This window comes from Lineus longissimus, chromosome 5, assembly GCF_910592395.1.
Source record: "Lineus longissimus chromosome 5, tnLinLong1.2, whole genome shotgun sequence".
Taxonomy (NCBI): domain Eukaryota; kingdom Metazoa; phylum Nemertea; class Pilidiophora; order Heteronemertea; family Lineidae; genus Lineus; species Lineus longissimus.
In genome coordinates this window covers 17,794,289-17,809,726 of record NC_088312.1, presented here as the reverse complement: position 1 = coordinate 17,809,726, position 15,438 = coordinate 17,794,289, and the positions used below count along the sequence as shown (strand labels likewise).

General features: G+C 40.1%; 1 protein-coding gene across 9 annotated transcripts in view; it reads left to right on the top strand.

Annotated features, from left to right (window-relative positions):
• The window catches only part of LOC135487615 (glutamate receptor ionotropic, kainate 2-like), a 223,255-nt gene that overhangs the window by 186,446 nt on the left and 21,371 nt on the right, over window positions 1–15,438 (top strand). For all 9 annotated transcript variants that reach the window (XR_010446880.1, XR_010446879.1, XM_064771577.1 and 6 more), the window contains one exon: window positions 9,739–10,299. Coding sequence is in view for 7 of the 9 variants with exons in the window: in XM_064771577.1 (XP_064627647.1) it covers window positions 9,739–10,299 (561 nt within the window). In the remaining 2 variants the exon portion in view is untranslated. The remainder of the gene's footprint in view (window positions 1–9,738; window positions 10,300–15,438) is intronic.

Below are 15,438 nucleotides of genomic sequence, written 5' to 3'. Positions count from 1 at the left end.
TTTTTACGATGAAACACAAACTTATCAAATTGGTTTTATCCATAATATCACTTCGCGATATCATCACGATTTGTCGTTATCACTTACATGTATTTATTGGATCTTTACTACGAGCACAGCTGTTTAATATCATATCTGTCGTATTTAGAAAACACCGAACTCAACAGAAGGTTTGTCAACGGCAAAAACGAAAATTTTTGGCATGTATACAAAACCCAAACTTATGTGACGACATATTGGTATCAATAAAACTCGAATGCGGATTCGATTTCACCTGTGTCTGGTGGCCAAATGCAGCTCTCCATACAAACGCGCGGTATTTGGCAAATGGCTGTCTTTGTTTGTGACTGACCTGGATATGCTGTTGATGGTAGAATACAGGAATAAACCCCAAACGAATTGATGTACTGCAAGCCCCAAGCGAATTGACAATCTGAATAATAGACAATACCATGTCTTTTTGGGAAAATGATTGCACGGGCTAGGCTGAATCCGTGACTCTGAGCATGTCATGGCCCTATACCCAAACAATACACCTTCACCATGTAATTATGGATACACGCTATGCACATACTCTCTAGTGTCACCAATCTGAACCGTTTCTATAAATATTCAAGAAATATGGGATATCATACACATCGTCGTTCGGTGCCATTCAATGTACATATTCAAACTCAATCAGGATAGCCAATTAGTTTGCGACACCAGATTGTCCGATGTAAATTAAATTACCAGCTTCGCCTTTGTGTAGATTTTGATTAATCAACGAATATAAGGGTCCATGTAAGGTAAAATGGGGTAATTGTAGCCCCTTTTGTTCATCTATTATTTCGGCTACGCAAGAGATTTCTTGGCAGATTTTCTATAACTGGCCTGGATCTTGTATTGGCACATCTTCCAATGATATTGCCTGTAATTCAACGCACTTTAATCAAAACAATGCCTCTTTAAGATAATACAAGACTTGTGGTCAGGGGCTACAATGTAGCTCCTGACTAAAATTTTAAAGCGCTTGTTTTTTAAGTTTGGGAACACTTTTTTTCGCAGGTTTATTGTCTTTATGGGTAATACAACTTCCTACACTATTCAAGTCAATTTTTATAACAAGGGTTTGCTGATGTTAGTACGCAAACAAATAATACAGTAACGGCCCACATACACAGCCTCGACCGCCAAGAAGATTTTGTATATTTTCAAAGTCTGTCATAGACGTCGAATTTACCCGAACAATAGATGTATAGGGGCAATTGGATGATTGCGCTTTCAGTCTTCAGTAAGGAGCCAACTGGAAATTCAACCAACAATATCCTTGATTCGGAGAGTGACACAATGATAGCAACAGGCCTATTTTCCAACTGCTGCGTGATTCGCATTCTTCTCTGTTGACGAATGATCATTTGGCCGAAAGTTGAGTAAGATGGGAGTTGAATGGAATAATATTACGTTATACACGTAATCACTGTTCAATCAGTGTTTTCTATACTGCATTGAGTTGGTATGAATCTTGTCATGCCACTTCGTAATGCCTCCTCGGTGGAAATAATATTATTAAAGCGTCTAGTTTAGTAGGTCGAAGAACACATTTATCTGGCAGCAAATTACACTTTATTTGCATTGTCTCCTCTTCAGTATCGTCAGGCTCATCTTCAAAGAAAACTACTAAATCCTCCTCATCACTGCCTGCATCATCATCAGCAGCTACTAAGTCTTGAAGATCAACCGGAGGAGGATCACCTTCCTTGGGAAATGGAAGACCACTGGACCTGAATGCAATCCGCAGAGCTTCAGCATCTATCATTTCCCATGCTGGACTGATATCTTTTCCACCTCTCTCGGTGAAATCTGCGGGTAATCCCCATTCTTCCCTGTGTGCCCAGTTTTCCACGCTTTCCATACTTTGTGAACTCTGCATTTGAAGGCCTTCATTATGCTGATATCGAGCGGCTGGTACACTTTCCAGATATAAAATCAATGTGACTCCCAGCATCTTCAACTGAATGCCGGAATTCTCTATTTCTATGTGGTGGATATTGGTCTAGAATTAATATGAATGGTTCCTCTGCCACGAATGGTATCAAGATTTCATCCAACCAATTGATGAGCGTCTGCCTTCCTACGCAGCCTATCTCCGTTCCATTCACCTATATTTAGGTGGAAAGGTCTGTCCAATAAGCACAAATAATAAGGAAGAGTGACGATATTTGTGTGCTGAAAGGGAAAGACCAAATTTTTTTCGACAGAATCCAGAGTCAAACAACCTGCTGGTTATTTTAGATGCTAACGAATGTTAAATTACCCTGACATTTTCTTGTCCTGTACTTTCTGACCTGGCCACCAGCGGCTCGATTACGGATGATGATTTCAGCAGGTCCTTTCCGTCCTAAGCATCAGACTAACTGTGCACTCAAGCTTCTTGTTTCCGCGACTTGAGCGAATGTCAATTTTCCTCTCTCCCGTCTCGTTGTAGGTGTACACCGGTTTCATATCGTATAAAGCAAAGGTTTGATTCATGTTGATCTGTTAATCCGAATAATTTTTTTTTCATTGAGTGTTGTGAATTTTTTCACTGCATTCCCGAATAAGATCATCTGAACTGGCTGGTAGAGTTTTCAAATCGGAAGTGTTGCGTCTGTAGCTCATGTGCTTTTAAAATGAAACGAACATTGTTGGTTACAATTCTTGTGAATTATTGCACGGATTTTTGCGATAATGAAGCTTGGACAAAATAATCGAGTTTACCTCTGCAGAAAGCGATTGAACCACCCATCGGAAGCTCAGGTGTGGTCTTGTCCCTTGAAATTTATCCCTGTCTCGTTGCGCAAGTTCTCCTCGCCATTGTTGATATTGGTGCGTAGCCTGTAACGTCATGTTCTCACGTGAAACTGGGAAGCCAAGTACCCTTCGCTCCTAGAACCAAGTTTTCAAACGACCTTCAACAACTGGCCATTTTGCTGAAAAATAAAGCAAATATGTCAACGAACGATCAAAAAATTAAGTCTCATGAGTTTCAAATTCGTGAAGGACTGACATTTAAGGCTCACACACGTTGTTAAATTCGTTTAAACAGTGAAGTGGGATTACCTCCAGGATTTCGTTGACGTTGTCTAAGTCCGGTCAGATTTCGGCGCTCGTTCATCTGTTCTCTTATTTCATCTTCGTTGGTAAAACAATCGCTGAAGGTTCTTGGATGGATGCGGTTGTGCCACGCAAATTCGGCGGGGGTCCCGGCGTGGGCTTCACCTAAGTTGTGCGCCTGTATGCAATCATCCATGTAGTTAATTTTCTGCTTTAAAGAATAAGCCTTTCGATGTCGTCCTGGCGAATTTTTCATGGGGGCAGCATTCTCATCATCAACATCGCATCACCATCATCATCATTCTGATGTGCGTCATCATCGTCATGCACCATTGCCAAACATTGGCACAAAAACATAGCCTCAAACAGCCAGAACAAAATTTTCTCCAACATCATCTTGATTAAGGCAGACACTGTATAAAACACAGCTTGCAGTACACTGCGACAACTTCATGTGTGAGCATGCATGACAGTTGTACGTGTATCTTTAGGTTCGTGAATAGGTTCACGTATCAAGCACAAGCTAGAGTCTTGTCACTCTCCAGAAACGATGGCGCAACGGCATATCATGTACAAATCGCCATGCCGTTGAAAATTGGGTGTGACTGAACAACGAGTCTTCACCTCACTATTGTTCAGGTAAAATTGACATCTACGACGGACTAAGAACATTTAGAAAATCGGCTGGGCGGCCGTAGTGGTGTACATGTATGTGAGTCGTTGCTGTATTTACTGAACTCATACGAGATCTTTGATACAAACACTCATCAACACTTTTACTGAAAGAAACAAAGTCCTATTTAATTACCCCTTTGCTATACATTGCACCTTGTGTCAGATAACAGCTTGAGATATTCTGTGACCAACGGTCTTGTTGTGCGCCATTTAACTTAAGTTTCAGGTAGGAGCCATTTTTAATCCCCAACTATTGCTTGCATTACTTAATGGTAATGCAATGTACCATGAAAAATGCTAATCTACTCTCTGGTCAATGATGTGGCTTTAACTAGAGACAGCAGATAATTCAAAATATTTTGTTTTGAAATAATGTTAAATGAACCAGTAACCAAAATGTCAGTTTAGATAATGCAATACCATTGTTGGTATATAAAGGGTTAATATTGCATCTATGTCAGATAGATTAATGATCAAAAATATAATTCAGGCAAATTAGACCGGGGCTACAGTTACCCCATTTTACCTTATACGCCCACCCTTATACTTATAAGCTACAGTATATATATAAGGGCTTGTGTGACCCCCAGAAAGTACCTTAGTGCCTTTAAAACAACCTTATTATTGGCTAAACACCCCCTTATGGCCCTTTTAACCCCTTTTTAACACTCACCCTACCCTCTTCAGGCCATACAAGCCCTTCTATGTATACTACAAACCATGAATAGAATAAAAAGATGATTATTGAGAATACTCTCAATCTTAAAATATAAAAGTGATGATTACTAGACAATATTTTCCTCATCAGATCAATTACAAGCTTATGGCTGCATTGCTAGCAGATTTAAATCACCCAAACATTGTCGAATGAAAATAGTATTCATTTTATTCCATAGCCGTGAAGGTAGAAACACCTTCAAAAACAGGAGTCTTCTTAACACTTTTTTCAGCAACATGAATGGTATCATTTTTAACTGGTTCACAAGCTTTTAACCCCCTCCTACGTGCATTGCATGCAATGCATGTTCTAAAGATCAAAGTTGCTGTGATAAGTGTCGTTAGAATGATAAATTAACAACGGATAATAAGTCTTAATCCCACCTTTCCTTGAACTATCAGGATGCGCTTCATGGCCCGACACCAAGTCATCTGGTTCATTTGATGGGTTTGATGAGGGAGATGTTTCTTTAATTGATTTACCATTAATCGTATCCTTCTCCTTTTTCTTAAGTTCACTGGATCTTTTCCCAAGCCATCTGTTTTGCTATGTCATTTGTGAGGAGTGATTTGTTCAGATATTTGTTTAGAGACTTGTTTGTCTTTCTCTGGTTTTGTTGCGGGCTTTGTTATCGGAAATGCAGTTAGCAGCGGTCACTTCCTCCGTCTTTCATATCCCTTTAATTTATGTTAAAATTACAATTACTAAGCGTAAGTAGACTGGTTGTGACTACTGCCCATAACTCTCCCCATTTTTGGCTCACCGTAGGGGAGTCTATGTAATACCGCAGTGTCCGTCGTCCGTCGTCGTCCGTCGTCCGTCGTCTGTCGTCCGTCGTCCGTCGTCGTATCCTATTTCAAAAACAGTGGCACGTTTCTTAACCGCTAGGGCTATGAACTTGAAACTTTGTACACAGCACCCCCTAGGTCAGGTGACCTCTGACACTGAATTTCGATCCGATCTGATTCTCAACTTGGCCACCAGGGGGCCAAATGGCGATATCTAAAAAGTGTGATATCTCGCTTATAAGTGACTTGTTTTCGATAAAATTTTTATGGTAGGTACTCTTAGGAAGAATACATCACATGTCTTACGGGTTTTCAATTTGACCTACTTTTCAAGGTCACAGAGGTCATATGGCGTAAATTGGCCGTTAGAGTGTAAACTATGGCACGTTTCTTTACCACTAAAGCTATGAACTTAAAACTTGGTGCATATAACCCCCTACATCAGATAACCTTTGATGCCGAATTTTGGCCCGATCTGATTCTTTATTCGGCCACCAGGGGGCCATAATGGAAAAAGGAAGAAGTGCAATATCTTGCTTATTTGAGTGAATTGTTTTCGATAAAATTTTTATGCCAGGGACTTCTAGCAAGGATACACCACATGTCCTACGATTTTTGGATTTGTCCTCCTTTTCTAGGTCACAGAAGTCAAATGGCGTAAATTGGCCATTAGAGTGTAACTATGGCACGTTTCTTAACAGCTGAAGCTATGAACTTGAAAGTTGGTACATGTAACCCCCTACATCAGATAATCTCTGACACCGAATTTTGGCCTGATCTGATTCTTGATTCGGCCACCAGGGGGTCAAAACTGAAAAAGTAGGACGTGCAATATCTCGCTTATTAATGACTTTTTTTCGATGATTTTTTTATTGCAGGGACTTTTAGCAATCACACGACATTGATCTTGTTGATGTCATAGACAAATATTGGTTGGATCATAAACTTATATATACTGCCCTGTCTTATTACTTGACATCAATACACATCTAAAAAAAGTCTTCATGCCTGATTGTGTTCACCATATTCACCTCTAAACTAAGCATGATCCTGCCTACTAAAAGATGTATACGGTGAGCACAATGGCCCCTGGCCGTTTCATTTAGTTAAGAGCCCGGTTCATCTTTCCTTTTCATTCATCACGATGTAGTCTCCCCTTAGATCGTTATAGAGCTTCTCATTGTCACACGTGGGTAACAGCCACGCAGCTAAAGCTGAATAAGCTATAATAGCCGCTTTACTACTGATGACTAAAAGTGTCATTTTCTCTAACTGCTAGTGCGCTTTGGTAAATCCTGTGATATTTATTAGGTCCTTTTACACCACATAGTCAAGGTCGTTAAAATTTAGTTGCTTTCCAGTGAATTCTGTTGTCTTTCCAGTGGTGACTAAAACCTCCTGATCACATTTAGCTTGCCTGCCTTGTTCTGAAAAGACCTGTCTACATGGACCACATGGACTAGAATTAACTTGAATCATGACTGGCTGTTGCGTAGTTAAAATCCTTGTCTTATCTAGTTTATTTCTAGTTTCTGTTAGTTGATTGCTAGTTTGGACTGGTTGACTGCTAGTCTGAACTGGGTGACTAGTATTTTGGACTGTTATTCTGGACTGAGGCCACTATGCCGTCTATCAAATTTTCACTCATTTAAGAATTGAAAAAACTCTTAAATGACTTATATTTCCTTTAAAAAATCTAAAATTCTATCCCTTTAATTCTTTGATATGATGTCATTCTTCTGCAGTGCCATTTTCATTTCCTCCTAATCCTTGTTAAAAAAAGACTAAGACAAACATACGAATATTCTCCCTATGTATAATGTCGACCAGAAAATGCCGGACCACAAAGTTCACTCGCCTTCCTGTTACTGTCTTGCAAATTGACGCAATCATCAACAATGAAAAATGACTATTATTGATCCTTTGTATATTTCTACACAAGCTACCAGCGTTTTGTTCAGATCTCTCTTTACAATGCTGGGGTCAATCACAATGGCATTTCTCTCATATAAAACCCAGTCTCTGTTGTATGTTTTATAGTGTTAAAAAGTTGGGCAAAACAGATTGATATTTTCGAACTTTTCACAGTCTATTGTCCCAGAAGGAAAGAGAAGTAATATTCCTTTTCGAACTTTTCACAGTCTATTGTCCCAGAAGGAAAGAGAAGTAATATTCCTTTGATCAACCACAATTAAAAATATTTCACTAAAGTTGTTGTAGGCAGTGAAAATGTAACAAACTACTTTAGCTGAGCTCAATGGTCATGTTTTGATAATAAGATAATTCCTGTTTTAATGGAAAGACAAGTATGGGTTGTAACAAGCCAGGAGATTCTATTCTAACTAAGATAAAACTTCTTTGGTTGTAATTACAACTACCTGAAAGATTAGTCTTCTGAGGACAAAGCAACAACCAGTCAGGGATATATTGGGGTCTGCCATCTCCAATCCCTGCAGCTTTCTTCATAATCCGAACCTAGAGTTCCATTGACGTATTACTGGACAATCCTGAGGAAATCAGGGACTCTTTAGGCAGCAGCTAGGTAGGCAAGATAAAGTTGTACACACGAAGTCGCCCGGGGTCGCTCTCAACCCATAGAAGTCATGCTTGTAATATTTAGTGCTAAATCTGACACCCAATACCCTTATAGTGCATTTGTCGCATGAAGATTGTCAATTTAACCCCCCCCCCCCCGCTCCTGCCTCCCATAGTCCTCCTTTACTGTTTACACAGCTGCAGCCATCCTGAACATAATAGCCTTATAACCCCTTTAAACCCAGCTCGGGGTAAAAATCTTGATATAAGATGCAAAAACCTTGGTGGTCAAAATGCTACATGTCCTGAGAAGCAATAAACAATCAAAGACATTTGTGAAGGACTCTATGATTTGAGGGACTATCTCACCCATGCGCTATGTACACAATGTGCTAATGTACGCCATGGTCATCCCCATCTATCAATAGACTTAAGTCCCAGTGACGTTTTTACGACAAATCCAAAAACGAGGCCGTACCACAGAATTGGGAGACCAAATATGATCAGCAAACAAGTGTCCAACGGGCGGATACCTTACTGGAACAAAACCCATTTCGCAGAGATGGCTAATGACCGTTGGAACCCATGACATCCTTTTACGATTTCTCGTTGCCATGTTATTGTATTATTCCGCTAGAAATAAGCTGCTTGTTGGCTGTGAGGTTATCTCTTTTTGTCTGGTGTGAGTTAAATTAAACGTGTCCAACTCAGAAGCTGTAAGCCAATCAGAATTAAGCATGCAGTCTATTTTGACGCATTGCAGCAAACATGATGACACATGTTTAACCTGGATGTGCGCAGCTATTGTTGGTCATCAACAGATCCTCCAAGAAAAGCATCTCAATCCATCGCCATTGTCACGTGCCATTGTGTAGTATCAAGAATATTCTTGGTACGCCCCCCTTTAGGTAGGGGCGCGTAAGCTATACAAGTGGGGAATTTAATGATACCAATCCTATCCTGTCTAGGGTAATATCTTAGGGCATTTATCACAGAGTGGAGGTGAAGAATCCAGCTATGAATAAATCTTCATTTCCCATCGCAGTTGATGAACGCGTTGGTCACCCCACGTGTACAGGAATAAAAAAATCAATCAGAATCGAGCCAATAACCACAACAAAGAACTACACTATCACCAATAATGAAACATTGCCAAGCGCAACAACAAATAGACGTGTGTAAATCTATTATCAGTAAGTCGCGTTCGGATAAGTACATGTACGATCACATCTTCAACCGTCCCGGTTTTGCGTCCCATCAGTCATTCCAATGCAGGCCGTTCAGAGAATTCGATGAGACTCCGATAATTGAGAAGTTCAATGTCATTTTAAGAACATCTTTTTCTATCATGTTTCGATAATGTCTCATGTTACTGTGCACGTTATTGAGGTCAATACTATAAACATTGGTTGATTCTGTGAGAGTGGAAGCTTGGTTACGTGATTAGGTTACCAAATCAAATAATTTATTCATCTTGAACTGGAGGCGAGGTTCATGGAATCCAGGCAGTGCAATCCAATGAAACAAAACACAGCGTCAAATCTGCGTCTAGGTTTTACCAACTACCGTTTTACAAACAACAGTTGTGGAAATCTTTGGTGCAATTTCGTCATACAGAAATGCCTCATGCCTTAAGTCATTTGAGGAAACCCTCTGTGCCATTAGTCACAGCCCATACCACCTTAAATCTGTGCTCTTGTAGAAACGAGTACTGGTGAAAGTGAAAAATAAGCAATGTAAATTTAAGCAAAAGGCCATAACAAAAAATACTGGCCAGTGACTCTGCGGAAGTAATTTTTATAGTGGGTTGCTGTATTTATGAGAAATCCTTGCAGAGAGTGTATCTTAAATGTCTTAAGGTATCCCGAAGGCCGCACACATTTGAGCAAGATGACTGCGTTCTTCACTTAATCATTGTTTTTATATCTGTCTAATTTTCTTTTTCAGCGTGCAGACCTAGCAGTGGCATCCCTAACTATCAACTATCTACGAGAACAAGCAATTGATTTTACGAAACCCTTCATGAACCTTGGCATCAGTATATTATTCAAAACACCAAAGGGTCAAACACCTGGCTTGTTTTCCTTTTTAAATCCGTTAGCATTGGAAATTTGGCTCTACGTCATTGTTGCTTACGTTACGGTCAGTTTCGTTATGTTTATATTGGCCCGATTCAGTCCTTTCGAATGGTACAACCCACATCCATGTAACCCGGAGACAGACATCGTTCACAATGTGTTCACGCTCTCAAACAGCTTCTGGTTCACCGTTGGAACATTGATGCAGCAAGGCTCCGACATCAACCCGCGGGCACTGTCAACCCGTATCGTTGGTGGGATATGGTGGTTCTTTACACTCATTATCATATCATCATACACGGCTAACCTTGCTGCTTTCCTGACAGTGGAAAGGATGGAATCTCCCATAGAGAGTGCCGATGATCTTTTCAAACAAACTGACATCTCATATGGTACTATTGCTGGTGGTTCAACCATGACGTTTTTCAAGGTAGGGCATTTTTTTCACAAAGTTTACCTGTTTAAAGCATGTATAGAAGTCCATATCTCATCGTACTTTACCAACATGATGTTCCCCGTATTCATAATTTTTAAGCCGAAAATTCAAATGTGTTTAAAAGTAATTTCTATCGTCCTGAAAGCCCCTATTGGCTAGTTTGTACATAGCCCATACATGACCTAAAAGTAATTTCTATCGTCCTGAAAGCCCCTATTGGCTAGTTTGTATAAAGCCCATACATGACCCAAACCTCCTAATTTCTTTTGCTAAAATAGAGAGTTATCTGCTATGGAAATGGGTGATGTTGGCCTGAGGAATTGATATCAAACTGGAGGCTTTGTTGGTCTGACACCACGAAAACTGTGAAGGGAGGACCAAAACCAAGGCCAGGCCGAGACTTTGGCCAACATTTTATCTCTATACCCTAGCGACTTTGGTGAGACAATCAATACCGACAGTGAGGTATCAATATCTATTCTAAAACATCTCGAATTAAACAATGAATAATGTGCTTTTAAATGCTTTCTGACTGCTTTCATATTTTGCACCAACTTTGCCTAACCATGACCAATGAATTCAAAATAAGGCTTCGTAGAACATTTACACTGTAAAGTGTGGTTCATTCTAACCCTTTGAGGACTGTCTAGTGTTTCACCAAAAAAAACTATTCAGAAGCTATCAGGTCCATGTATTCAGTATATCACATCCAGTGCCTGAGTGTTTTTAGACAAATTTCAGAAAATAAACATGATTTTTTGGATGTGCTATAGCTTTTTCATTGATGGAGCTATAGCTTTGGTGTAAAGAAACGTTTGTACTTTATAACTACTGTGTTGGTGAAATTGAAATTGGTGAACTCTTGTTGGTAAAATCATGCTTTTTTCCGCCAAAATGAGAAAAAATTGCCAAATTAGATGTAACTAGAGGTACTGCGTTTGGTGGCAAACGCTAGGGTATCGGCACTTTGGTGAATTCAGATTGATCGAAGTGTTATGGAATGGAATGGAATAGTAAAGAAGAAGGCTGGAGATAAACCAAGGTTGCCGAATGATGTTGTTGTGTGAATTTACTAACCCCAAATCTGCCATGGTTGCAGGGCTACGTGTAATCTTGGGGTTTAAGGTCACAGGGTCAAGGTCAAAGGTCATCCGCCAGTTGCCCGTCTTGAATGTGAGGTACGCAATTATCAAACTTGCCCTTGACGCAAGGACCCAACGCGCCGCGTAGCGGCAAAATATCGAAGCTGGCGAAACATTTATAACGGGTCACCGTGGCCTTATTATGGACTTATAGTGCGATTGTGGGGTTGTAACTATTTTGCTGTATATTGTCCCGAGGAAAGAAAAGCACGCGACCTAACGCCGACCTATTTATGTAAAGTGATGATTGGAAGGTATATAGTTCAGGAAATGTGAATAAATAATCATTCCTTATCGTCTTTTGAGAGCAATTTTAATTGTAAAAAGTATTTGCCTACGTCACAGGGTCTCTGCAATGGTCATTTTATCACAGTAGTCTCGCGCAGCCAGACCTTCTTCACATATTAGTCTGGCGCAAGCCAGGCGTTCATTGTACTAGACCTAGACGTTTTCCACCACAATGTATCTGGGCCGAAGAAACACTGCGCAAGATTACCTCGGGCTGGAGCTAAGAATAGATTATGCTAATTAGCATACCTTCACATTGAGTTTTCCCAGAATGGTGCATATCTGGCAAAGCTACTAAGCCTAATTTACCATTACGCCCCGCGTAGTGGCGCTGAGGCGGCCGCTGTAATCAAGAGAGTGGTTGAGTCACTCTATGTTATGACGGACCTAACCAAAATTGCTTACATTTTCGCATTGCTACAAACCACATGTCTGTTGACTGTGCTTTAAGAGAGACTGGCACTATACCCCCTCACACTCAAAAACAACAAACGCCCACCCCTTCCTGCTACCTTAATAGTTCTGGATATTCACCCCATACACATGCATGCAGAATATGAAATGTCTACGTAAACTCGTTCAGAATATAAAAAGGTTACAAGGCTTTTCTACGAGATTTACAACACAATTGCCGCCAGTCGGCCATCTTGAATGTGAGATGAGCGAATATCGAACATGGTTTTAATATTCACCCCATACACATGCACGCCGAATATGAAATGCCTACGTGAACTCGTACAGAATAAAGAGAGGTCAAAAGGCATTGGAGTTTTACAACAAAATAGCCGCCGGTCTGCCATCTTTGAATGTGAGATAAGCAATTATTTATTGATTTATCTATTAAAACCTCCTAAAATGAGAACAATACAAATGAATCAATGGCACAGAAAATAATGAAACATAAATGTGATGCAAGATAATACAATAAACATTCATATGGTGCACATGATTAAAAAGCTTTAGTAAGTAATTTGGCTAACACCATCAGGGGTATTCCAACCTGACTTTAAAGCGTTTTAAAATAAAGTCCATAAGGGCACCTTTTACAACATCACCAACAGATGGATAATGGATAAAAATGCCATATTGAGCTCCCGCGCAGGGGCGCTCCTTTTAAAAATACAATAAACAAGTGAGGCTTGTCACACTTTTAAGACTGGTGGCATTTAAAAGTTTGGTATGATGACTGCGCTTAGGAATACGAATGATACGTTTAATACAGTTCCCTTGAACTGATAACAGGGAAGCGATGTCCCTAGGGCGCACATCCATAAAGTAAAATGGGGCACACGGCCATTTTCCAAGAACTTTCACTTTGGAGAAGAGGCCAGATTAAGAAAAACCGGAAGTCAATAGACTGAAAGATCTACATCGCGCGGCAGAGATCCTATTATTGATGTAAGCCGCAGGCTTCAGATCACTTCTTAAGTCTAAACTATTAGTTATAGCAATAGTGCTATCACCAAGGCGCAAAGAAGTAGATTGTTTCAATTTAGACTCCTCAAAGACAATACCTTTAGTTTTCAAGATTCCAAAAAGGAAACAACATTTCTTAGAGTACCTAAAACACTTGTCTAGAAGCACCTTGAGTCCAGGGACACTAACGCAATTAAATTTATATCATCGGCATATGCTATGTGATTGAAAAGATGTTCGGCAATCCTGACACCGCAGTCAGTGTAGGAAGGTTCACACAGTAGATCATCAATAAACATAATGAAAAATATGGGTGAACACTGCCCTGGCGGATGCCTCTAGTGACATCGAATGTATCAGTCTCTACTCCTTGCCATCTCTCAATTGCCTTCAGATTGGAATACCAGTCATATACAACTAGCCAGTGACAGAGAGGGATTCGTGGTGGGAGTTAAAAAACAGACCAGCATGCCAGACTCGATCGAAGCATTTTTCCGCATCCAGGCTGCAGACAAACACAGGACTCCCTTTTGTATTAAAAGAAATCGCAACATCATGAATAAACGAATTGAACAGGCAGTGTCGATTCCTAACTATTCCCGGAATCCGAATTGCGGATCTGATAAAAACAATATATCTGCGAACTCACTCCGAAAGTGCGGATATAAAAATTAGAATTTGTACTTTAAATGCAAATTACAAATATTTTATGATTGGGAATGTTGTACTTGACATTTTTCTACTCTTCCTACCAATTTCAACATGCCTTGACCCAAAAATAGCGAGTTCAAAATCTGAAACAGTTGAAATTTGACGATTTCTGAAATCAACATATCTGGATGCCTGATGAAATGCCTATGAAAAACATAAAGGGTATAAGATGGAAAAATAAGGGACATCCACTCGCCCGGATTGAAGTTATTTTCACTCTTGAAAGAGTGCCCGGACACTCTTGGTCTTCAACTGCTTACAGAGTGAGTCGGGGCACAACTGTTAATTAGATACGCTGGGATACATATAATAGAGGCCTTTGGCAGGACGTTTTCCGTCAAAATGAATACTTAGACGCAATCTTTCCGGACTGTCCAGTGCTCACTCAGTAGCACTGCTGGTATGGCATGTACTTTGCCAAATACATCGTGGGTTCGACTATATTGGAACCCTTTCTTCATTTCATTTTTTCACATTATTATTATTTTACTTACTTTTACTTGGAATTGCTCAATTCTTTTGCTATGATCTTTTTCATAATAGTGCACTGGATTATTTTGAAGTCGAAAAGTAATTACCCTCTTAATCGAAAATAGAGATAAATGTAAGTTTCCTTACTGTTTTATTTTGGTAAGAAAACGACGTAGAACGACTAACACGAGACGCGCGTTGAACGGCGCGGAATCGTCCTGCCGAATCACATGGACGTTTCAGGTGCCAAATGCCCTGCCAAATCCACAAATATCCACTAACGTGGGCTATTACGTCCGCACGTTCGCGTACACATAAAACGTACTGCCAAATGTCACTAATATTGATTGGCACTTGTAACAGTGCTTCTTCGGTCGTTTTTGCTCAGAGTGCCAGACTAAAAGATGCAATTTTCTTGTAGAGGCAATTAATGCTTCATGTATTAGGTCATATATTATCCGATACATCTTATTTGCATGTCAAAAATTATTCGTTGACCAAACAAATATGTTTTAGTTAAACAAGTGACCAGGGGTAGTGCAAACGACCATAGGAGCGCGAAAATGACCCCTGGAGAAACGAGGTTGTAAGTAGGTGCACGGCAAGAATGCAAGCAGTGGAGGACTGTCAAGGTCATCTTGATATACTAGGTGTTAAAAAAACATTTTCACTTTTGATTTCTAATGACTTCTAAACTGCTACTCCGAGTAACTGACATCCATCAAATTTTCTGGTGAAGGTTTTGTTGCGTAATGAGTTATGACAACTGAGTAATAAGGGATTACATTTTGGCGTTGTTTTGGTTTGTCTGTCTCTAAAAACCGTGCACTCTCGACCTGACGTCCTCCGATTGCTATACAAGGCTCTTGATGTGGATGATAACTTGTCAAGGAAGTCTGAATCACCTCGAATGTCATTGGGCACATCCTCGATTGTTTGTTGCAGTTCGTCTACGTTTGCAAAGACGATGAGAAGTCTGGGCATGGTTGCTTGAAACCTTCCCCCAACGAACAATTGGACTACAGCTGGTATGGCCTGCTCGAAACCCAGACCTTAGCAGACGACAGAAAATGCCTCACATTGACTGAAAATGCCTCGTTTTCGT